Below are 26236 nucleotides of genomic sequence, written 5' to 3'. Positions count from 1 at the left end.
TGTTTTACTGTATGCACAGGCCAGCGTAGATATCTCCTTCTTCATTCCCATGGCAAGTCCAGGAATCGGTGGGATGAGTGCATCTACACCTGTAGCAGCGCGTGGATCTTTGTTGGGGTTTTTTGATGATCATCTTCTTGCATGAGTCTTCCAGAGAGTGCTGATGTTGGAAGTTCTTTTTCATATCGTATCTTAGTTCATTTTCAGGGTAGCCAAATTAGGCTTTGATCCTCTGTATAAGCACAAACAAACCCTTTGCCTACACTTTTATATGCCCTTTATACCATTGTGTAGAACTCATTGGAGGTCACCACACAGGAACTGCTTTTTTTTTTTTTGTTATCATTAATCTACACTTACATGATGAATATTATGTTTACTAGGCTCTCCCCTATACCAGGTCCCCCCTATAAACCCCTTTACAGTCACTGTCCATCAGCATAGCAAAGTGTTGTAGAGTCACTACTTGTCTTCTCTGTGTTGTACAGCCCTCCCCTTTCTCCCACCCCCCCATGCATGCTAATCTTAATACCCCCCCTCTTCTTCCCACCCCCCTTTATCCCTCCCTACCCACCCATCCTCCCCAGTCCCTTTCCCTTTGGTACCTGTTAGTCCATTCTTGAGTTCTGTGATTCTGCTGCTGTTTTGTTCCTTCAGTTTTTCCTCTGTTCTTATATTCCACAGATGAGTGAAATCATTTGGTATTTCTCTTTCTCCGCTTGGCTTATTTCGCTGAGCATAATACCCTCCAGCTCCATCCATGTTGCTGCAAATGGTAGGATTTTCCCTTTTCTTATGGCTGAGTAGTATTCCATTGTGTATATGTACCACATCTTCTTTATCCATTCATCTATCTATGGACATTTAGGTTGGTTCCAATTCTTGGCTATTGTAAATAGTGCTGCGATAAACATAGGGGTGCATCTGTCTTTCTCAAACTTGATTGCTGCATTCTTAGGGTAAATTCCTAGGAGTGGAATTCCTGGGTCAAATGGTAAGTCTGTTTTGAGCATTTTGATGTACCTCCATACTGCTTTCCACAATGGTTGAACTAATTTACATTCCTACCAGCAGTGTAGGAGGGTTCCCCTTTCTCCACAGCCTTGCCAACATTTGTTGTTGTTTGTCTTTTGGATGGCAGCCATCCTTACTGGTGTGAGGTGATACCTCATTGTAGTTTTAATTTGCATTTCTCTGATAATTAACGATGTGGAGCATCTTTTCATGTGTCTGTTGGCCATCTGTATTTCTTTTTTAGAGAACTGTCTGTTCAGTTCCTCTGCCCATTTTTTAATTGGGTTATTTGTTTTTTGTTTGTTGAGGCGTGTGAGCTCTTTATATATTCTGGACGTCAAGCCTTTATCGGATCTGTCATTTTCAAATATATTCTCCCATACTGTAGGGTTCCTTTTTGTTCTATTGATGGTGTCTTTTGCTGTACAGAAGCTTTTCAGCTTAATATAGTCCCACTTGTTCATTTTTGCTGTTGTTTTCCTTGCCCGGGGAGATATGTTCAAGAAGAGGTCACTCATGTTTATGTCTAAGAGGTTTTTGCCTATGTTTTTTTCCAAGAGTTTAATGGTTTCATGACTTACATTCAGGTCTTTGATCCATTTTGAGTTTACTTTTGTGTATGGGGTTAGACAGTGATCAGTTTCATTCTCCTACATGTAGCTGTCCAGTTTTGCCAACACCATCTGTTGAAGAGACTGTCATTTCGCCATTGTATGTCCATGGCTCCTTTATCAAATATTAATTGACCATATATGTTTGGGTTAATGTCTGGATTCTCTAGTCTGTTCCATTGGTCTGTGGCTCTGTTCTTGTGCCAGTACCAAATTGTCTTGATTACTATGGCTTTGTAGTAGAGCTTGAAGTTGGGGAGTGAGATCCCCCCTACTTTATTCTTCTTCCTCAGGATTGCTTTGGCTATTCGGGGTCTTTGGTGTTTCCATATGAATTTTTGAATTATTTGTTCCAGTTCATTGAAGAATGTTGCTGGTAGTTTCATAGGGATTGCATCAAATCTGTATATTGCTTTGGGCAGGATGGCCATTTTGACGATATTAATTCTTCCTAGCCACGAGCATGGGATGAGTTTCCATCTATTAGTGTCCCCTTTAATTTCTCTTAAGAGTGACTTGTAGTTTTCAGAGTATAAGTCTTTCACTTCTTTGGTTAGGTTTATTCCTAGGTATTTTATTTTTTTTGATGCAATTGTGAATAGAGTTGTTTTCCTGATTTCTCTTTCTGTTGGTTCATTGTTAGTGTATAGTAAAGCCACAGATTTCTGTGTGTTGATTTTGTATCCTGCAACTTTGCTGTATTCCTATATCAGTTCTAGTAGTTTTTCAGTGGAGTCTTTAGGGTTTTTTATGTATAGTATCATGTCATCTGCAAATAGTGACAGTTTAACTTCTTCTTTACCAATCTGGATTCCTTGTATTTCTTTGTTTTTTCTAATTGCCGTGGCTAGGACCTCCAGTACTATGTGTTATCTCTTCTTAAGAGAAGCCACTGAACACATTCATAGCTATCTGAAAAAGCCAAAGCCTGCCTTCACATTGTGATGAAGGAGGTCGGTAGGTCCGATGAGAAAAGAGGCATCAGCAGTTGCTACTGATCAGCAGTGAAGCACATATAGCAAGAGGAACAGCAGAAGTAATTTTCTCATGTTTTCTGGGCCAGGGGAGACTTTGTTCTTAATCTGAGAAAGCACATCCATGTATTTTTTTAATTAGTTCACTATAAAAATCAAGGTTTATAGGGAAGACATTCTTTTTCTAGTAATGGCATAGTCCACTAAGCTGTTTATCACAGTTTAATCCTGACTTTTGATTACGCTAATTCACTCATTTCTGAGGATATAAGGCTGCCAATACTGCACCGTTCTTTACCAAGCTCATCTCTTTCAACTTCCTAGATGAATAGGGGTGTGGAGTTGGTAGCAGAGGGGCCTCGTTTTGCTTTGGGAGCAAAGGTGATGCCAGGAGGCTCTCACATCCTGGCTGGTTGGCGGTACCGTGGGTCACTTAGACCGGCAGCCTGCCCCTTGCCAGCCTTCCACACACCACAGCTCCTGAACTTTCTCATTCACCCTCTCCGGGACCTCCCCCCTCTCCTGGGCCCTGTGCTCTCTAATGGCTTGGTTCTGTAAGTGCTGGCCGCCTTCTGTCCTTGGGCATTTCATCTCCAGTGCACTTACCAAACCCATCTTGTCAGTGATCACTTGTAAACTGATAAAGCTTGGCCGCGAATGAGCCCAGGGCTCTTCCCTGGACTCTGCAGACCTGTTTTACCAGCTGGCTAGTATGCCTTCTGCAATGTGTGGGTCCATGGGCATTGTACTCTCAATATGATCAAAGTTGAATCACCACCCCCACCCCCACCCCTTGCCCCCAACAAGCTCACTTGTTTTATATTCTCGTCTGGATTCTCTGTTGCCACAAGTCAGAAACCATAGTCATCATCAACGTCTGCTCCTTTATACCCATAAATGCATTTCTCAGCCTTCCTCTGTCCTCCATTCTCACTAATTCAGACCCTTGGAAACTGTAATTGGGACCCCTGCCTCTGGTTCATCCTCTGATCTTGTCTCTGGAATGATCTTTTTTGAAATGCAACTTTGATGGCTTTTCTCCTGTTTTAAAGCCTCGCAATGGTTTCTAAACATTTGATCAGGCTACTACTGTCATTAAATTTGTGGACATCTTCTCCAATATATTTATATTTATTATAAATAATGTACACATTGCACTAATAAATACATATGCACAAAAATGGGAATTGAAAGAAGATAAAAAATATTTTTAAAATAATGTTATATTCATTAATACTCTCCGTTTTAAAATGTTTTGGCTTTTTTTCCCTCTAATAATTTTAGTGAGATTAATATAATTGCATTTGCTTCCTTATTTTTAAAAATCGATTTCTATTTCTGCTTTCTACTACAGTAATTTTAAGGTTTGCTTCTAAGTTTAACTCATTTATATACTTATATTTTCAGTTGTCATCAGTGTAAAAGTTAATTTATATTGAGTATACATACAGATCAAATGGGAGCCAAGCAGTGTTCACTATTTGTTTGTATTCATCAGCTGCACAAAGGTTTGGTTGAAATCAGGCAGTAAATTGCAACCTAGTATAGTAATCTGAGTGGTTAGGAGCCAGCCTTCTAGAGTTAAATTGCTAGGTTAGAATCCTGTCTTGTTTATTTACTAGATTGGGTAATTTGCTTAATCTCTCTGTGTCTCAGTTTTTGTATCTATGAAATGAGGTAGCAATAGTCATTTCTCCATCTGGGGTAGTGTTGAAGATTGGATAGTTAACACACTTTGAACACTAAGAAAGGTGTCAGAAACCATGTATAATAAGCCCTTAATAAATGGTAGCTATTATTTTCTTTTTAAGAAAGATGTTCAATCAGTTCTTAAAAAAAATAATGGGAACATGCAGCATTTCCCTATTCTTTAGTAGGACTTTAAAAACTAAACTAATTTTAAATTAATCTAAAATTTTAAAGTTTTAAAAAAACAGTTTTGTTAATTTTAAGACAGGTTAGAGGGTTCTGTGTTCCCATTTTTAGTGTAGTTTTTATGGTTTAGTATAGGTTTTATGGTTGAGACATTATCTGGAAAAAAATGACACAATGGCAATATTTTCAAACTTCTATTTTCAAAATGCACATTCCAGAAAATGGTCTCACTGTGACAGTGTAATTTTAGAGGGACTGGGACTGCTGTTTGGGTTGTACAATCCGAACAAGTAGGGGTGTCAGATCCACTGATTTCCTATGTTCACTTGTGCTTACATTAAATTATCATTGTCCTTTTTCCTTTAAACCACTTGTCCATTTTTATTTTTTTGTGGGGAGTCAGTGTGGTTCAATTATAATGATAACATAATGCATCCATCCACCAACTATGTTACCTTGGAGCGCTCGGAAGGACTCAAGAAGTGAGGGTGCCTCGTGGCAGTGGAGTTCACGGTTTTCCCGGGGAGACCTCTTTTGTTTTGTGTGACCCGCTAGTGTCCGAACTGAGAGAAGGTACCATTGGCAATCCGTCGGTGAAATATTAGTGAGATTTGGTCCTGCCCTCCTTCCTATCTTCCTTTCTTCCTCCGAGATAGGAGGTCTGCTACTAGCCATGCAACAGGCATAGCTGGCACAACTGACCATGTCTTCTGGTCCAGATGCAGAGGGTGCCATGCCGGTCCACCCCTCTGGTTTTGTACAAACTGCTTCTCAGTCTACACGTCTCTCCTTCCCAGGTCCCACAGGCTTCTCCTCACTTCAGTTATTCCTGTGCACAGGTCTATATTTTCCATGGAGACAGAGTACAGATATTTTGGATCCTGTTATTTTCACTTAAAGTATATCAGACTATTTGCAATGTGACAACTTGATTTCCTAATTTTATTCCTTTGAGATGCCAAAATTAATTAAATCATTCACCATCACTTAACAATGGATATTCATATATTTCCAATTACTTATTGTTTAGGATTCTGTCATGAACACCTCTGTGTATATTTTTTGCTTTAGATAAATTATTTCTTGAAAGTAAGGGTGTTGGAGTGGAATTACTAACTCTTATTGCAGTAGAGCATTAATGCTTCCCTAGAGATTTTGTGTTAAAGGCAGTGCCAGTATCAGTGGATGATCGGCAATTTGGCTACAACATTGAAACTGTGTTAGGATTTTCAAACTGTGTTTGTTTTGGGCTATGTAAAATGGTAATGTAGGGCTGCTTTCTATGCACTTTTGGTTACCACTGTAAATGCAATTTCCCTCATGTTCTTAATGTATATTCTGTGAGACTGGGGTTTAGCTTTTTTTTCCATAAAAGTATAAACAAACGAAGTTGTATTTTATATAGTAATCATTTCCTTTATCCACTATGGAGGTTCTAGTAATTGTCTAATAAAAATATACTACCTGTAATTTTCTGTCCATCTGTTGGGTGAGGAAACTTGAGGCTTAGACAGGTCAAATAACTTGACCAAGATCATATAGCTAAAAAATTACGGTCTGGTAATAATAAACCCAGGCTGACCCATTATTCGAAATCACACACCTCTTCCACCACACAGAAAACCACTGTGAGCGTGTTGGAATATCATAGCATATCTCAGAGTGAGGCAGATGATCTGGCACAGAGACCTGGGAGTGGGCGAGTTTTGAGAAAAATGTGTATACCTCTCCCTTCATCCCTCCTCACACCGTCTCTCTCTAATTAAAGACATAAATGGTAGCCCGCTGGACAGACAGTGAAGAAGATGGTGGTGAAAACCATAGATGGTATCCTTCCTGACTTTTTGCCTTATGTATGTATTTACAAAAGGGATCAATTTACATATCGTGAATGTCTTATGTGTCATTAACCATGGGTAACCACCCCCTGCAACCTTGGACTGCTTAATATTCTAGTGGATGTACCTCAGTATGGCTGTTGGGAGACATTTAGACTGTTTCCGTTTTTTTCTTACAAATAACATTGTTGTGAAAATTATATACATTAATCTTTGCTCAGTTCAGTTGTTTACTTTAGCTTAATTAATGTGGAATCCCAGGTCAAAGGCTATTACATTTTTAGGGCTTTTGATAACCCTTGTCAGTTGCCACTTTACCCTTGAAAAAAGCATCTTATAATTTGGCTCCTGTTAAAAGGAGAAAGACAAAGAGGAAGGGAGGGAGAAAAGAAGAAACAATTTCTTGAAGGTATTTGAAAAGGATAAGAAAAGCTATGATGTTAGCGTCAGTGGTATGGTTTGAAAAAAAATGGGGTTATCTTTTACTGGGATAAGACCTTTTGTGATGGCGGTGAGCTACAACTTGTCCCTTGTATTCTTGCCCTCCTCTTATCAGTGGTTAGCAGTGTGTGGTGGCGAAGCCTTGAATGTTTCATCCTATAGCCTTTTTTAGACTTGTAGTCAATCCTCTTGAAATTTAGAAAATTCACAGGTCATCATGTCTTTCTCCAAATGGAAGTTGACGATCAAAGTTAGGTATTCTAATTGCTGTTTTTCCTAAAGGAATATATTCTATTCTAGCTTAAATAAGTCAGTAGAACTCCAGGGACTTAATGTTAGTAGACGGGATTTTAACAGGAAGCAGCAGGGCAGGACCTGTCTTAGAAAACCCCGAGCTCTGGATACACCTCTCGGATACTTCTGTGTTGTAAAATCGTCTTGTATTTGTTTAAATGTCACACCACGCCCAAACACACACACACACTCATTCATTCATTCACAGTTACTTACAATTTAGTAGCTTAATTCTTAGGAAATAACTTGGTCAACCCACATCCATATCTTTCTAAAACGCCCATGACATGGAGATCTGGCCCTCGACTGACCTGAAAATGCATCTGTTCCATGTGGGGCGGTTTCAGAGGAAGAGGCCTTGCCGCTCCTGTGGGTCGGCAATGGCAGAGTTCATAACGGGTCAGCCCACCTTCCAGAGCTATATCCCCCTCACTGGGATATGCTGGCTGACGAGTTCTACTGCCTTGATAAAGTGTCACATACCAGTGGGCTGAGGTCATGTTTTTATCCAGCAATCACTATAAAAATTTCACATGAGTTCAGGATGCTTGTGGGATCAGAGTGGTTTGATCCCACATATTTTTTAGTGTTACTTGCAATAACACATTAGTCAGTGATCTAGGTGAAAGGACTTGGTTGTGCAGCTTGGGTACGGGGGCCAGGATTTTAGGGTTAGTGCAGTTGTTTCTCCCACACTTCTGGTAGGGATAGGACATACTTCAGAACATTTATAGGATATTTTTCCATCTGAGGACATGACTGACTATAGTCTGCAATATCTAATTTTCTCCAAAAACTGTCCCTGTGTTTTCCAAGAAGTATGCAAATAGTGGAACTGTCTAAAGTTCTTGCCCAAAATTTAACTGAAATCCACTCTTAAAATACATTGTTAGGTAAATTTCACATTATAGACCGTAATGTTTTTCATACAAAGTTTTGATACATGGTTATATAAAACTTTCACTAAAGTCTATTATATTTTTCATATAAAATAAACTATTTGCTACAAAGAAAATTGGTGCACTAGGAAACTGTCACTTTCCTTCCATCACCTCCAGTGTACTGTCCTATGCCACATACAGTTGTGCATGTTTTTTTGTATATAAAACTTCTCAGCAGACTTAAATCATTTCAGTCAATTCATTCAGAACTTTCAAAGAATAACAGTTTTTGAATTCTAAAATCACTTAGAATCTTTGAATTAGAATATTTCTATTGGAAATAAAAATAATTGGCCAGTATTGGCAAAGAAAGCTATCCATGAAAACCTTAGCATTAACAGAAAAAAAAAATAGGCAAGCCGTTACTAAACACTACAAATATGATTGCAAAGCAACATGTTAATTTAAAACCATGGCTTTTAATGGATATAATATGTCAGTAGACATTGCAAATACTAAACTTTCAGAATCTTGAGGGAAATTTGACTAGATTGAATTTGAATTTGGCATGAGAAATGGCTTCACTGAGGACTTGGGACATCAGAGATTATCGGATTATTCTTTCATTTAGTATTTATAGCATGGTGCTTGGTATTGTGGGAACACATAAGAAACTGTACACTAAACCCTTTTCAAGCATAATGGGTGAATTCCAAGCCTCTTGTCCACCCTCAGACTTGCAAATATACTCTAACATGTAATTTGTTCAAGCCCTTAATATCTATTTATTTTTTTGGCTAAGAACCATCGCTTTCTTACACTGCTTGACTTGATCTTTACTTCTGTCATTAGCCTTAGCTGTTAGCTTTTTTCTGACCATCCCACAAAGAAGTAAGGTTTTTGTCTGTTCATGTGAGTAGGCAGAAAACAAAGCTGTGCTGGATTCCATATGTTTATGGTTGGCTGGGCCCCATGTAACTAGCCAAACAGCCCCAGAGTATAATTTAAATTTGCTTCTCAGCTAAAGTAGCACTACTTGTCAGAGACCTTGAACCTAAAATTTGAAAATGCCAAGAGTCTATTTGAAAGAATCCATTCTTTGATAACAAAGTCTTATTGAGGAGGCAAAATATACTTCTGGAATATTTTAAACAGTGAAAATCAGTATGTGATTAAATGCCCAAATGAGTGAATGGGTTGAAATACTAAATGCCATTGGCGGTGAGAGGAGAAGATTATGTAGGGACATAATATGAAAGGCTTTATTATTTGAGCAAGATATGAGAATTGGCTACAAATACGGTTTTCAGCATGGCTAGGCATCAACCTGATTTATTTGATTGTAATACCTACACACCCCATTTCCAGTGAAAGGGAGCCAGGATTTTTAAAAACCTTTGATATCCTATATGGTCACCCCTACAACTTTATATGCTCAATTACTTTCTCATATTCCGCCTTCCTTCAAGGTCTAACTGAGTGATGGCATTTCTCCAAAGTCTTGTTAGATCCCAAAGCAGAGTCCTACAGCCCTTTGAACCTCTCACATACAGTTTTAGTTTAGTCTTCTGTGCACCTGTTTTGTCTGCCAGATTGTGAGGATCCAGTCCTCACAGTAGGTGCAAATTATATCCCATAATATTTAGCACAGAGATTGGGCCTGTACACTGGGTGTGGAGTTACGAGTAGAAGAGAAAAATAAGGGAATACAGAACAAGTTGGCCTCAGTAGCAGGAGTAGGTATTGTGTGAAGAAAAAACAAGCCAACCTTGTATGAAAGACCAACAGTAGGAGGCGGTGAGATTGGCAGAGCAGGAAAGGGGTAAGATGAGGAGAGTCTTAAATGTCAAACTCAAGGACTTGGACTTTACTCTGCAGACATTGAAAACCAGTTAAAAACTATCCTGATGAAAAAGGTGGTCAAGACCATCTCTAGCTAACTGTGGAACTGGTGAGGAGTCGTTTACCGGTATGGGCATACTTCAGAGGTACTTAGCTTCAGTTCCAGATGACTGAATTAAAGCAAGTGTCACAATAAAGCAAGTCAAACGAATTTTTTGGTTTTCCAGTGCATATAAAAGTAATGGTTACACTACACAGTAGTCTATTAAGTGTGCAATAGTATTTTGTCTAAAAATATGTTACATAACATAATTTAAAAAATATTGATAAAGTTGGTAACTATCATCTGAGCTTTTAGTGAGCTGTAATCACTCACTCTAACAAGTGTAATGATCATGAAAAAGTTTGAAGTATTGTGAGGATTGTCAAAATGCTGCACGGAGACATGAAGTGAGCACATGCTGTTGGAAAGCTGGTGCCGATAGACTTGCTCAAAGCAGGGTTTCCACAAACCATTTTGTAAAGAAAAAATGCAGCATCTGTGGAGCACTATAGAACAAGGTGTACTGTACAGTCCCCCTTTATTTTATTTGAATCATATAAGTCTGTCTCTTGCTGGATTACGTGGAGGTGACACATTTGGTCCAGATACTTTGGAGGATTTGGGGAAGTGGTGGGGATGACTCAGCAAGGGCTGGCCGTCCTGAACCCCTGTGATGCGTCCTGTCTGGGCAGAGCCCTTCTTACCAGGCTGCGGACAACAGTCTCCAGCATTTCTGTTGATGCTCATGCAGCCTTTTCCCAGATGGAAACTAGGCAGAGGGTAAGCCTAGGTGGGACCAAATTTGGAAACTTTAGGGTCCCACCGGTAAGTATCCTAAATAAAAGCTTTCTGAAGGGCCTAAAATGTACAGAGAAGCCTTACTTACCGAAGTATTATGGGCTGTTACATTCCCCATACACCAATGTTCACTCTAATCCTAGAATCAGAAGGGTCTTGCTTAAAAGGAAGTCCATTTATATTCTTCTTTTAGGTATTTTATCTTAAACTGTGCAGAGGGATACTTTACTGTTTTACCTAACATTACCTAACTTACAAGCCTCTTGCAATTTCCTTTTATTATGTGGGACTTCTTTTACAATTAAAGTTATCATCAGGGTAGCACAGAGATTAATAGTACCAGCTCTGGACCCAGATTGCCTGAGTTCTGATCTTAATTTTTCCCCTGAACAGCAAGGTGACCTTGGGCAAGTTATTTAACCCCTCACTTTCTTCATCTGTAAGATGGGGATAATCATTACTTTCCTCACAGGGTTTTTGCCAGAATGAAAGAATCAATTCATTGTATATTTACTAAAAGGAAAGCCCTTAGAGTAATGCCGTGTATATAATTTCCCAGTAAATATTATCTATTGTACTGTAAATGAGAAAAAGCAGCTAAAGGTTAAGTAATTTAGTTATCCAGCAAGATGACCAAACCAGTGTCAGTTTTTCTTAAAGATAACAGTCCACTTAGGTAGCTTTTCTTAAAATCAGAAAATAAGTATTTTATACGTGTCCTGCAATCTGTCATACAACTAATTAACTCTGTCATTGTGTCTTGCAGAAACAGCCATAGACAAATGTAAATGAATAGGCATGACTGTGTTCTAATAAAAGTTTATGTACAAAACCAGATGGCAGGCGGTATTTGTCCTGATCACAGACTTCTGCTTTAGATACTTAAGTCATACCTGAATAGAGACTTCGAATTCCATTTAGTTTTAAAGTACTTAATATTGCATTGTTACAATAAACAGTGACTCCTCATCCAAGTGATTATGTTTTACATGTTCCTCTCAATTATGATGGTCATGATTTAGAATAGCCAAGGGATTTAGAAAATAAGCAATAATAATAGATGTATTCTCCATCTCAAGGATACTAAAGTCCCTTCTTTAATGGTTTGGAGGATTTTCTTGAAACTTGAAATCTGAGATTTGGGCAGGCTGGTTAGGGTTTGTTTTATTAAAATGAACACAAATATAGACTGTTTTCTGTTTTTATTTTTTGTAACTTCCATATAGGAAAGGTTTGTGAGTCCAATAAAAAGCTATTTGTAATTATCCTTATCATTACACTATATGAGTTTTTTTCTCCTAGGAATGTTGTTTGCAGGGGTTTGGATTTTTTTGTTTTAATGGCTTTTCAGTTTAATAATGTGCTCTTGTGTTTGAATTAAAGTAGTCAGGGAGCCTTTTTGTAAGTGGCCGGCTGTGTTGGTTAGTTTGTGTTTATAGCTTATGTCTGTTTCTGAGGAAATGACTAAGTCTCTTGCATTCGATCAAAACTGTGTAACAAAGGACATCTTTGACTGACTTAAACAAGGCTCATGATGGAAACTCAAAAAAATCTAATGGTCCATGTTTATAAATGTTTTTATGTCTTCAGTCCTGCTTGGGCCAAATAACCAGAGCTCTGTGCAGAAGGAGGGATTGAATATACTCAGTGCCTCTTAGTTGTATGAATTCCTTTGGAGCAAGTTCAGGCAACACTTTCTTCTAATTCTCTTTAAATTTTTTAAAAATTGTATATGTTGTTTTGAATTGGGTCTTAAGGAATGTAGGTATTTTTTTTTCTTTTCTTTAAACCATTACACTGGTTTCTCCCTCCCTCATGTCTATCCAAGAGGCTCTGCTGGGAGCAGTATCTCAACTTTGCATATGTGTGATTTCTAGTAAGGAGGCTGATGGGGAAGGGGGCAGGGCCTGGGGAAGTGATTGACAAGCCACTTTGTCTTTCATACCCGATATTCCCCTGTTCTGGAATATCCAGGGGCTGTTCCCCACCTCAGTCACATCCCCTTGCTGTTGGTTTGGTTCTTGTGGCAGTGGACGTGTCCTTCCTTTTGCTGTTTGTTCCTGGGCAGGTGAGGAAGGCCCTGGGGAGGAAGGAAGGGGAGACCTAGCTCCTGCCTGCTCAGACCCAGCTGACCTGTGCCCTGGGGCCCAGACTGGGACTCACATTTCCCCATAAAGGCCCTGTTAGAAGTGGTGGTTAGATTTGGGTGTGATTATTGTTCTGTTAGGAGCTCATTGGAATTTTCTGCTCTAGCTTTTAATGAAATCATCATTGAGTTTCAACCTTTTTAGAAGCACCTCAAGGAACCACTTCTCCAACTAGATCTTGGATCAAAGTATAAACTAAAAAAAGGTGAAATTGCCGAGCCCACCACTATCCATCTACTCACTCACTCCCTGCCTCCATTCTTGGGTGCATCTATTGGGTAGGGTTCCTGGAAACTCATTTTGAAAACTGCTGATTAATATAACTGTTTACTTTTGGAGCACACACCAGTCTTAAAATAGGACTTGCCTATATCTGCATCATTAATTGCCTAAAATGTGCCTGGATTGTTATGTAGCCATATGGGTCCTATATGAAACTGGCTATAGGGGAGACTTAAATGGAGAGAGACTCTTATGAGTTGGGAAATTCCTTCAGGACAACCTCTGTCCCCCAGTCAGACGAATTCCATTGTCAGAATTCCATTGTCAGTAATGCGTTTTAAAGTGTTAAGCACCTGCTTCTTCTGAAGCTCTTTCTAAAAGGAAAATGTCCTCAGGAAAGATAGCCATTTAGTTACTGGAACCTTGGAGCTGAACACTTGCTTCCCTACTTACTTAAACATCTGGGGTCACTGATCCCTCTAAAGGGCAGGTAGAAGAAGGAAGCAGCTACTCTCCTGCTTAATAACTTGTCTGTGTCTTGCCCTGACCTATATGCGTGCTTGAAAAACACATGTGAGGTAGTACTGAGAGCATTTAACTCAGAGACAGGCTGCTTTCCTATTTGCATAGAGGAAGTTATGAGGTATTTGAATAGCAAAATTTCCTAAATATTCCTTCATTACAAAAACACATTTTACCACTGCAATAGTGAAGATGTACATGCCCATATACATAGAACTGGAAATTTTTTTCTAAGTATATTATTTAAAAGGGGTAAGGGAGTCAATCAGAATAGCAAGTCTAGAAAACTGTGTATATGTTTCTGCATATTGTCTGCATATTGTTCTTTTTGGGCAAGAAAATAATAATTTTTTTTTAACCTTACCAATTGAATGATATAAAACGATTGTTCATTCATTTATTCAACAAACATTCATGGAGGGCCTAACATGTGCCAGGTACTTTGTACTATAAAAATTAGTGGTCATGGTTTTCTGCTGAAATTCAGGATTCAAGAAGTATTTGAGGCTGTCCAGTAACTGAGGAAGCAGGAGGGGAGGGAGGGCGGGGTGCGGGGAAGTGGAGGTGGGGAGGGATGACGGAAAGACAGGTGGAAGGGAGTTGCTTGAATCTATTGGTCCTTAACACATTTTCTTGTTTTTAATTAAACACATGTTATGGAATTTGATGTTCTTTGTTTATACCATCTATGAATAATAATTTACCATCTATTTCTTTTCTATTACAATCTATAGGTTTTATTTTTTTCTACTGTGCTATAATTTGTAAGTTTTAATTTATCTTTTTTGTATTTGTTTATTTTTTCAGTATGAAAGAACTTTATGGATCAGTTTGCTAATAAGTACATGCATGGAGGGTTTGAAGAGCTGAAGGAAAAAAATCAGTCTTAAACTTGTTTGTGAAAATGTAAGTACACTTAGCTCCTCACCATTATTCATTTCTGACATCTTTAAGGCTGCAGTTACCTTTTGTATACTTGGTGTGTAAATGTTTTCCCAGTGGTAAAGTTACTTGACTATGTCAGTCTATTTATGGTCTGTGAGAATTTATGACCCACCTAACCCCCCCATTAAAATTTTTTTAATTCTAAAAGTAATATGACTAACATAGGTGACTGTCAAATTTTAGACGTGTTATGGCAGTCAGTGAGCAAACCTGTGTTTGGCCCCAAGAAGGAAAATACAAACCTGGGAGCACTTAAAAAGCAGCACCCTCTTCTCAAATTCTTTATTGCTCTTTAATCTCACAGACCATTTCAGTGCTGCACCTGAGTCAGAGAGAATTGTTGGTCAGCCCATTAATGACTCTATAAGCTTAGAAAGTGAGATGTTTTCACATAACTTATTTATTCTCTTTCTCTGTTTCTCTTGCTCAGTAAAAATAATAATTAACTGTTAATTGAACCTCTACTATATGACAAGTACTTAAGTCAAGATTCAGTCAGTATTCTTTCAACAAATACCTTTTTTAGGTTTTTGCCAAGTGCCAGGCATGGCAGCTCTGCCACTATCACCTTACATTATCCTCATGACAACCTTGCAAAGGAGGAGTTGATATTTCAGTGATCTGGAAGAGGATACTGAGGTTCAGAGAGAGGTAAAGCGCATCTGTCTGATGGTCACACAGCTAGGAAGTGGCAGAGCCTAGGGTGTGAACACAGTACTGTCTCACTTTTTCTGACTTAGCATATCCTCAGTGTTGAAATGCTCTTTCTGGCACAGCTGTCAGTGGGACACGAGAACCTTCTGGGTTGTGTTCTTAATAGGAGCGTGATCCTGAGCCTTCTAAATCTTGGCTGTCGTCACGACAAGGAAGGAAGTTAGGGAACCATCCTCCCGCATTTGAGAGGGAGCTTTGGTGCCTGGATCGGGAGTTAAATCTAATGTCCAGCCCCAGCCCTTCCATGGATTTCCTGTGTGTCCGTGAGATATTTAACATACATGAGAAATGATTACTTCATAGTAATTAAGGAGAGCAGACCAGATGTTCTCCAGGATCTCTTTTGGGGAGCTTTTTATTGAAATACAGAGAGAAGAAGGTGTGCAAATCATAAGTGGATGGCTTGATGGGGTAATTGTCATAAAGTGGACACACTTTTTTATTACATAAAGTGGATAATAAAAAAGTTACATAAAGTGTAACAGCACTCAGCTGACCAGAAAACTACCAGCACCCCAAACCCTATTCTCCTAATGTTGCTGCAGGTAACTGATTTTCTGAAATCAAAGCCATTCATTAGTTTCTCCTACTTTAGAAATTTATGTAAAGAGAATCATTTGCTATCTATTCTTTTTTGTCTGGCTTACTTTCCTTATTCTGTTTGTGAGATTCAGCTACAATATTGCATATGGTTTATATTTTTTATCCTCCTCACTATCACGGTATTCAGTTGCACATCTGTTGTTGGACATTTAGGTAGTTTTCCAGTTTGGATGTATTACAAATAGTGCTCCAGTGAATATTTTTGTGCATAACTTTTGGCAATGATTGTATTTTGTTCGTTCGGGGACTACTCGGTAATTTAGATTCTGCAGCTCTGCGGCATGATGTTGAATTAAATCTTGAGGGCAGATCAGTGGATTTCAAGCAGCCAGGTGATTTGTCTGCTCCAGCGCTATGGTCTAAGCATGACAGGCAGGAATGGTTGAAGATGTTTCCAGCGATCCTTCTTGGGGGTGTGGTTGGGTGGGAGCCCTCGCTGGTTCGTGTGTGATGGGGTGAGGTTCACCCCCTTGGCAGGTAAGGGCTTTGGGAACAGGGAGGGATTACAGAGAGGGAGAGAAATAAATCCAGGAGAGGGATGTGTCCGAGCTTCCCTACACATGATGAGGATGTCTCACCAGCCAGCTCAAGAGCCTGGAAAAGTGATGACCCACGGCAAGGACTGGCTCATGAGAGCTGAAGGGTCAGGGAAGATGAACCAAGGAGGAAGTATTGATCCCAACAGGCAGACTGGAGACCGCAGGAGGAGCCCTCGAATCATCGCTGAACAGATTTATTAAGCCCAGCTTTGTTTTTAGGAAGCTTTGAAAAACCCAGTCCCTACTGTATGAATCTTGAGCCAAGAATGAACTTAATCGATAAAATTACCCAACCAGAAAAAAATGTATTTTTCAAGCAAATATGGGATGAGAGCACGTGGGCTTTGCTGTGAGATTGCTCTGCATTCAGATCACAGCTCCAACACCTTTTCCCATGATCTCTCCGGGGCCGCTTGCTCATCTGCGAAACAGGGATATTAATAAGCCTACCTTATAAGGTTGCTGGGACAACTGAGCACAGCGGTGTCGGCCATGTGCTTCTGGGTGCGTTGCACGGGTGCTCAAAATAATAGCCATTGTTCTCACTATTTTTCTGCTCCTTATTATTATTGATCTTATTATCACTGATATTATCTATTTGATACTTTTTTCAGATCATTTTTTAAATATGAGACTGACTGGTTTCTTTTTTAAGTATGGTGAACACTCAAAATTTGTTTTTCTACTTGCCTCGCCTTAAGCTGAAACCCAGGGTAGGATGAAAGGAGACATTCGTCTGTGTGTCCTTGGCCTGCCCCTCCCAGGGTGAGTCATGGAGACACTCTATAAATTATTGGAACGGCTTGCCTTGGTTAGATCAAGAAGAGGCCAGTGGAGCTGAGATGCATGGGAAAGTTGGGCTGTTTTGCACAAAGAAAAATCATAATTTTATATATTACACTCTCAATTCTTGGCAGACACTTTGCAAACCAGTGTCCTTATTTACCAGGGGGCTTTGGTGGCAGGCTGTGTGGGTGATTCACTCAAGACCACAGCCGTTGTAGAGCCTGCTTTCCAACTGGCTGTGACTGGTGAGTCCTTCCTACCCGTTAGTGAATTCTGGACTAGCTATTGGGGCCTATGGTCAATTAAGCTGGATTTTGCCCTCACTGAGATTATGATCTCACAAATGAATAATCTAGTGTTCCAAAAAGGAAACTTTCAGGGTGACTTGGGTCAAAGAACATTTTACCCAAGACTGAAATTCTAGTTCTGACTTCTTTGCTAACCAGCTGTGGAATTTCAGATACATCATTTATCCTAGGCCTTGGTTCCCTCATCTGTAAAATCAGGAAGTTAGTTTAGATTGGAACTTTGAGGCAGAGGGAGAACCATTCTGTAAATCCTCTAAATGTAATATCTAGTTTTGGGTGTATTTGTGTGTTTCTAAAGGCTAGATTTTTTCACAGGTTCATCCCAGGTCCAAAGTTTTTGTGGCTGCAGATTTTGGTACTTATGATAGTGGGGGAAAAGATATGACATAAGTTCACGAAAGAGCTTTTATGTCCACAGCAAATAAAATACCGAATGACCAGAACATTGTGATTGATTTAAGGCTATTTGAGTATATATAAATTCATACCACACCATTTAATTTAGCCTGCTCTAATACACATTCACTATTCATTACAAGATGTGTGTATTTTCATATATAAACTACATAAGTGAATATACAAGACATTGCATTTAAGCAGATGGCATAGCTGGATTACGAAGACTGTATTTGGCCTTATCTCATGCCACTTCCCATGTCACAGTCACACAGTTGGGACTGTGCCAGGTAAAATTTGCATTTGTTCTGTTGATCACCTTTGCACTCAGATGGAGATGCAGTTGGGCTTTAAGAACTTTGTGTTCTTTAGGAAAGAATTGAAATGAATTAAGAACTTTGGTATATTTGTACTTCTGGTCATTTAGATGTTCTGGCAGCTGGCAAATAGAAGGAATATCATTTGCCTCAGAGCGCAGGCAACACCTTAGTCTCTCCCATGTGCATGGCCCTTGGGGTCACGGATGGCGGTGGGGAAGTCTGGTCTTAGCACTTTTGAGGCTGAGCAGACCCAGGCACAAGAATGAGGTGGGGCCGCTTGTCTGGCTCCAACGCTGCTGCCTCAGGAGCGCTGTGGGTACGTGCAGGTTGTCACCTGCCTAGTAATCACTCCACCTTGCGGTGTAGCGGATTCTGCGCAGGCATTTCCTAGCTGCTGAGATAACATCGTCCCCAGACAGTAGCCACCACCATCGCTCTGGTGAAAAGCCGTTCGCAAGGTTTTTCTCCATAACCTTGTCATCTTTTTCACTTAAATTACTATACAGGGATTGATCTTTTCTAGCTCCTGACTGCCTTTTGTGAACCAAACATTCTTTTTTCCAGGCAAGTCCTACTACAAATTCTGAAATGACTGCTTGGGGCTGGTGATCTTTGGAGTCACACGGCATGTATGTGGGTTATCTTGTGCTTCTTTGATTCATTCAGGGTAACTTGAGATGATACACAAGAATGTCTTTTCATTATAAAACTTAAAAATGATTTTCCTTTGTTTTCCTCTAGTAATCTCTCCCTCTCCTACCACATATCTCGGATCACCTTTACAATTAGATGGAGATGCTGCTGGACTTTAGAACTATTCTTTATTCTTTCCAGCAGACGCTTCCTTTGTGTCTGAGGGCGTAGATGGAGTTTGAGGGCTGCTCAAAGCTATTTTGCTCAACTTGCTAAGCCACCGCCATCTTTTTGTTCTCTGGTGCTTTGTTCACTCCTCAACACTGAGGAAACTGACAGTGTCAATCTTTTTTTCTCTTTAGAACAGATACGTTAGAGTGTAACTGTAGACAGAAAGGAAATGTTTATACATTTAGCATATAATGTGTGTGTGTGTTAGAGGGGTTGTACTGACTCTGTACCTGGACAGGTGACATATTTTTCTCTCAAGTTGCCATGCATTTATATGTTTAATTGGGAGGCCTTAGCATCTCTGATGCCGCATAGGTATCTAGTTTCAGCAGTTTTTTAAGAAGGAAGAAGAGGGTCCAAGGGAATTTCGACCTCCACCTAGTGGATCTATGGTTTAATATTATGATATTTTCAGCAAATCAGGGTTCTGGCACTAGACTTTGAATTAGCCAAGGCTCTCCATCACTTGGGGAGTGAAGAAGTAGGAGAAGAAATTTCAGAGGTTCTTAAGTCCATTACTTAGCAGTAGCTCAAGGCTTTGTGCCTCATAATCAAAGAAATGAGGTTGGCTCCCCGGGTGTGCTCGGTGTTGCTTGCATACCGTACATAATGCCCAGCTCAGAGTTGGTTCAGCCAAGAGGAGACTAAAATTAGGGGTGTGGTAATTTACAGCCATTGTAGCAGGGCCCATTTAGTCTTTAAGCAAAAATAATATATGCTATCTCTTTAGGAATTATGGTAGCTTTCAAAGCTTGAAAAAGCCTTGACAGCTTCTTGTGACCATTACCTTGAGCCAGAGGCGTATTCCCTCACTGAGGACTGCCTCTTAAGTACAGTACAATAATTGGATTTCTCTTCTGTGCTTTTGTTTGTATTTCAAAACACAAGTTGTACCATTAGTTTTTCTTGCTTGTATGTTTGTTTTTACTTTATTCCCTACTTTCATGGTTGGTAGTAATTATGTGTTTGGTGTTAGCTGCATAGGCCATTTGATACTGTGACATTAAGAGGTTTTTGGAAGAGAAGGTCATCAGCTGTCTTTCCGAGCTATTCTGGGTGTTTTGCACTGTATTTATTTTGGATCCAGCTTTTCTTACCCTTCGTTTCTGATTAGCTATTCCTTTCCTTGCCTTGGCCTCTCAGCTTGCTTGGAAGCTTTCAGTAGATCTGTGCTTGGATGACCGTTTTGCTCAGCAGATAAACACGGTCTCAACTTTGGAAGAGAGTCAAGAAGACTTAGGATGGGAACTCTCCGTTGATACTTCTGGTTCTGGGCGTGGGATTCCCGGAGCGGGGAAGCCGCCGTTTGGAGGTTGTTTCCTGCTTAAGGAAGTTGGCTTTTACAAATGGAAACATGAATCCTGGGGCATTACCAAAGTTTTGGGTGATTTGGTGGGATTTAAATTGTCTTATTGTAAAGAATGTGTTATTTGCTTAGAAAAGTAGGCTTTTTGGTTTCTTCCGGGTCTAAATTGGTCTTGATTGAAGTCTGGCATGGAGCATCCATTTCAGAAGACTTGTACCCAAATTGGGCCTCCTGTGTTGTTGGAACAGTGAAAAATACAAGTGTCTATCAGGAAATAAGTGGTCTTTAAGGAGGAGACAAACTTAAGAAAATTTCCCCCAAGAAAAAAATAGTAACACCCCAAAACACCCATTTACATTGACCCCCAGCATCTCCTGGCCTGTTGACCCCATCTCCTTCTTCCCTTTTTAGCTGACAGAGCAGCAATCATGCCTTGGGGAGACTGTGTCTGGGTGATTCTAGAGGGTCAGAGAATGCCAGCTATTTCTCCTGAAATGTTACAGGATCCAGAAGATGATTTCTGTTTCCTCACTTTATGGCCCTCCCGAGTCCTCATAAGGTAGACCTGAAAAGAAAAATCAGTGTGTTATGGCTGGTTCTTTACATTCTTTACCTGGTAGAATATAGTCGACTTGTTATTTGTAGTGATTACATTCTTGAAAGTCGCTATGAATACTGAACAGTTGCCCCTGGGAGATGTATAGGCTTAGGTTTCTGTGAGCCTCTGTCACAACATTTTCTCAACTGATCAATATAGAACCTTGTTTCTGTTTAAAGATACTTTATTAATATTATTGGTTCATTACCATTGGACTCATGGTCAACAGCATTATTAACACAGGCCTGAACAAGCTCATCTAACACAGGTATTTTTCTCTGCAAGGCCCATCACCGCCTTCTTGCACTTAGGAACAGTGGAGAGCACTTCTACCCGATGTTCTGTAAACACTTGTTCGCAGTATGAAAGCTGAGCTGGAACCAGAAGGCAGAGGACTGCCTTGTTTGACTTGAACCAGACCCGTGCTCCCAGACAACTCACATTGCTGCTTTGTGGCGTGTCCATGAGGGACCGCACCACTGGTACTGATTTTGGGGTTACAAAGTTTAGGGAGTGGATATGTTCATGATTATCTACTGTATAATATAAACAAAATAATCCCAGACACCTCCCTTAGTTCCTGATAGCAGAACAATCAGTTAAGGTAAAAATGAGTTACAAGCTGGTTTTGTGACCAATATCCAGAGCACGTTTTTAAACAGCGTCATGTAAGATGAAGCTGGTTATGGAGAACTTGACCAGATAGTAATTCCTGTTTGTGAACACACAACAATACCTCTGCCAGCCCTTGATCATCTAGAGAATAGGAACAATGCCTCGTGTACGCCCCCGTGTCCTTGGCATGAAAGGTAATAATGGCCAGCATGTGCTGGGACCTCAGCAAGTGAGTGAATAATAAATAAATGAATTAAAGAGCAAGGAGAAATCTGCTTGGTGGTGCCTGCCAGGCCGTCTCCGGGCACCTGAGGAGTCTGGTACATCTTTTCAGCTTACATAATTTCCTGTCTACTGTGTTCATGAAATTAACTCATGTAAACGCTCACCAATGGAGAGAAATAGTACTGTCGCAGAGTTGGTGTAGCCTGGAGGGTGTGGCGGCTGGGCCTGAGGGTAGAACAGGAAACACCGCCGGCCATGCTGAGAAAGCCACTCAGGGGCTAAAGCTGCATTTGGCTCTTTTCTCCCATTTTGCTGTACAGCCTGGCTGGCAGTTTGTTTTTTCTCTAACAATCCTGCTGTCAAGCTCTCCCCACTTCAGCTCTGCTCCCATACTGCTCCTATTAGAATATTCTCTATAGAACGTGGATTTGATGAAGTCAGACTCTCGCTTCAAAACTCCATGTTCCTTAGCAGACTCAGAACTCCTTAGCAGTCTGGCTCCGTCCCTGCCCTTCAGACGTCTGTGTCTCACCACTGCACTGGGATGGACACCTGGTGCTCAAGTTAAACTGGACGTTCCACTGTTTCCCGAGCACACCTGTTTGCGCTTCTGGCCTTGTCATAGGCCGGTCCCTCCGCCGCTGCTGTCTGCTCCTCTCAGCCTCCCTTTCAGTTCAAGCTTCAAGTGCGCCTCTGTGCCGTGTCGGGCGGGATGACAGTCTCCCCCAGAGCTACGAGCTCGTCAAGGCAGGGGTCTGTCAGACTCATCTGAGTGCGCAGCCCCTAGCATGTTGATGTTCAGTAAATATATTTGAACGAGAAAGAAGAGAGGATAGAATTTCAGTTTCTACGCAGACAGTAGAAAGATGTGGCTGTTCTTTTGTGAATTAGCTTTGTCTGTTGTACAACACTGAGCTTTTCTACTCAACTCAGGAAACATCCCTGGCCCCCCAGTATAAACATGCAGGGACAAGATTTAATTAAAGTAGAGGCTAGTTTAATTTTATGTAAGAGGAAATGACATTCAACTTCAGATATTATCTGTTTCAATAATTTCCTGCAGAGCAACCATTCATTTCAACGCCTATTTATCGCGGAGCTACTACGTGTAAGAAACTGGGCCGGGGGCCTTGGAGCATGAAAAGATAAGCAGGACACAGAGGGTTTTGTTTTGTGGGAGAGAAAGCCATGGGAGCACAATTCTGTGAAACAGGATATAACGTGCACTACCTGGTTCATAGGAGAACTTGAACTTAACCTGAGCCTAGAAGGGCGCATTTGGGAGTAGACAGGCGGCAGAAGGAGTAAGATGGTTAGGGCAGCTCCAAGGGGGTGGAACAGCGCAGCCGAGGCCCCGAAGCAGGAAAGAACAGGGCACAACAGCAGAGGACAGGGACTGCGGGAAGCGTGAGGGCTGCGGGTGGAGTGTTATCAGTCTCTGTAAGACTGGAAAAGGGTATCAGGATCTGCTCGTAGAGAGATTTCATAGCAATTTGCTTGGACTTAATTCTGTAGCCACTGGGGCCATGGCAGGTTTTTATAATAAAGAAAGTACATGACAGCAATGAGCAGCAGCTAAAATTTTTGAGCACTTTCTCTGCAAGGCACATTTGTTATTTTCTCTAATATTTCTGCTACCAACTTCTACCGAGCACTTTTGCTAAATCCTCACCATAGCACATTGAGGTCAGTACTATTAGTATCAGATTTTGTAAATTGAGATGGAAAGCCCAGAGAGGTTAAGTAAGTTTCCTTGGATCCGCAGCAAATAGATGACTGGGATCTGAAGCCAGGAAGTCTCTTTTGAGAAATTGGATTTAGAACCTGGATTGAAGAGTAGGATTCAGGGAGTCTCAGAACATTCTGAATTCCTTGCAAAGTGCTTAGTATATGGGAATGTGTGCATTTGTTTAAGAGAAGTACTGTGGCTTTACTCATGTAGAGGTATTAACCAAAATATGTTAATAAAGACTATAGCAGCACCTCCTTTTGCTCTCATAAGTCTCCCATATGTTCAATGAATTATTTGATGACTTTATGCTTATGCTGCTTCTTAGGTTGGAAAAGGCAGAACATTCTAGCATCACTCAAAGTAAAAGGAAATGTCAAAATGATTTGCAGAATTATTATTAGTATTAGAAGTGGCCACCTGTTCCTGATTTGTGAGAAACAGAGAAAATGTCCAAGAAGTTCTTTTGAAGATAAACATGCGATATCCAGGCCTGGAAACTTCTGATAACTTGGAAGAGCAGAGAACCTAGCTCTCTGTTGGGCAAAAGTATTCTTTTAAATTCAACAAGAGCTAAGTAAACTCCTGAAATCTGAAATGTTTTTGAATAATGCCTAAATGTTAATCTGCTTTCAGCTGGACCAACTTTTTACAGTAGAGGGACTTACGGATGAATATTTGTTGACCCATGAAACTGAAAATTCCTTGCAGCAAGTGGTGAATCCAAAGGCAGATGCCAGGATGTATGAACAAATCCAGATTAAAGAATTGCCCAATTTATATCATTTGAGAATCCAGTTAATACCTAAGTTTTGTTTAAAGATTTTTAATGCTTTTAATATGTACATCTCTTAGATACTATTATCACCCAAGGATAGCAAGTATAATACTTTATTTTCACAGCAGAGATCTGAGTTACCTCCTTGAGTTTTTCTTAATATTTTTCCCATCTTTGCTGTAGCATTTTCTGTCTTTTTTTCCTGGTCCATTTGAAGGTTAGTAACAGATACCATGACATTTCACAATTACATTCCTAATTACCAGGGACATTCTCTTGCACAGCCATAATTTTTCTTATTACACCCAATAAAATTAAGTAATATACAGTCCATATTCAGATTTCTCCAGTTATTAATAAATGCCTTTTATCATAGTTTTGAGCGTTTGGTTAAGGGTTCTATCATCATGTCTCTGTGGTCTCCTTTATGAACTCTCTTGTCTTCCTGACCTTCTTGTGTTTTCTTATTTTGTGCTTTATGATGTTAACATTTTTGAAAAGTCAAAGACAGTTGTCTGGAAGAAAGTTCTACAATCTGGGATCATCTGACTGTTGGCTTCCACACTAGATTCAGGTTAAATAAACGTTTGCTGGCAAGAATACACTGCTTGTCTTCAGAAGGTGCATGATGTTGGTTAGGCTGAGTTCAATCACTTGGCTAAGCTGGTGTTTGTTGAATCTCTCCATTGTAAAGGTGCCTAATCTTGATAGTTATTACGGGGTCTGGGGGGTAATTCTTGGACACCATGTGCATATCTTGTTCTTCAACAGTTATCCAGTGGTTTTAGCATTCATTTTTGATCCTTATATGAATCCGTTGTTATGTTGGTGGTTGCTGGAGGGCTCTAACTGAATTTTTAGTCACTTTACTGGAGAAAAATACTCCCTTTCATCCGCACCCTGTTTGGGGAAAATCTAGGCCCCAAAGGTGGATGGCAGTGGAGTTGATGAGAGTGACACTCAGCTAAGTGAAATCAGGCAGTCAGGAAAGATGAACATGACACGGTTTCCCTTACATGTGGTATCTGAAAAACAAAACAAAACAAACAAACAAGACAAATAGACTTGTAAACACAGAGATTAGACCATTCAGTACCATGGGGTTGGGGAAATGGGTGAAATAGGTAAAGGGAATAAAGAGGTACAAACTTCAAATTATAAAATCATTGTGCCACAGGGATACAAGTACAGCATAGGGAATGTAGATCATAATATTGTATTATCCTTGGTGACAGGTGGTAAGTACACTTATTGTGGTGAATGATTTAAGTAATGCATATAATTGTCAAATCACTAAGTCGTTCATCTGAAACCAATATTATATTGTATATAAACTATATTTCAATAAAAATTTTTTTTAAGAAGTGAGAGTCAAAAACACCTCTTCTGATATATATTCATGATTAAAATGTCCAACTTGTTCTCATTTGCTTTGTGAGTATACAGGAAAGTTCTGTGAGGGAGGGGGAGATCTCTAGTGGTGGGGATTTGCATTTAAAATAATAAATCTTTATTGATGTAGATGAGGAAAAACAAAGTTAATGGCCCTGATTTTCTCCTACATGAAGAATCCAGTAATAACGAGATGACTTTTCATTCAACAGCCACAATCTGAAAAGATATTTGATGTTTGCTCTCCCATTTGAAAATGCCTCAGAAGTAGTTCTTTATAAAGCATATCAGATTGAAATCAAATGGTCATCAAAACCATGGAATTCCGTTGAAAGGTGGGAAGATAAACAGAAATTGTTCAGTAGGGGATTTCTTGATCTCTGGCTTATAATCCTTTAGGGAATTTATTTTAAGGCTTTTGTACCCACCCAACTCATGACCGGTCACTCAGTGACTTCGTGTTATCTGATGAGGATCTTATTTCACTCATGAAAGCGGTGTTGTTCTCTTTGTTGGGATCTGTGGAGAGAGCAGGAAAAGACTGACTCCAGGCAGTGCAACGTGAAACCCGCCCGTCCATCTTGAGATGAGCCAGTGCCCCGCATGCAGTGTAAGT

General features: G+C 40.0%; 1 protein-coding gene across 7 annotated transcripts in view; it reads left to right on the top strand.

Annotated features, from left to right (window-relative positions):
- Window positions 1–26236, top strand: part of PPFIBP1 (PPFIA binding protein 1) — a 147747-nt gene that overhangs the window by 40358 nt on the left and 81153 nt on the right. For 4 of the 7 annotated variants that reach the window (XM_073223209.1, XM_073223208.1, XM_073223210.1 and 1 more), the window contains exon 1: window positions 26212–26230. In XM_073223209.1, the coding sequence (XP_073079310.1) occupies window positions 26224–26230 (7 nt within the window). In that variant the 5' untranslated portion in view covers window positions 26212–26223. Of the gene's footprint in view, window positions 1–14309; window positions 14409–26211; window positions 26231–26236 lie in introns of those variants that run through there. The other 3 variants (XM_073223212.1, XM_073223213.1, XM_073223214.1) reach the window with 1 other exon arrangement.

Source organism: Manis javanica, chromosome 15 (assembly GCF_040802235.1).
Source record: "Manis javanica isolate MJ-LG chromosome 15, MJ_LKY, whole genome shotgun sequence".
In the NCBI taxonomy this organism is placed as follows: domain Eukaryota; kingdom Metazoa; phylum Chordata; class Mammalia; order Pholidota; family Manidae; genus Manis; species Manis javanica.
The sequence above is the reverse complement of the archived record's forward strand: the minus strand, read 5'-3'. Positions and strand labels throughout refer to the sequence as shown.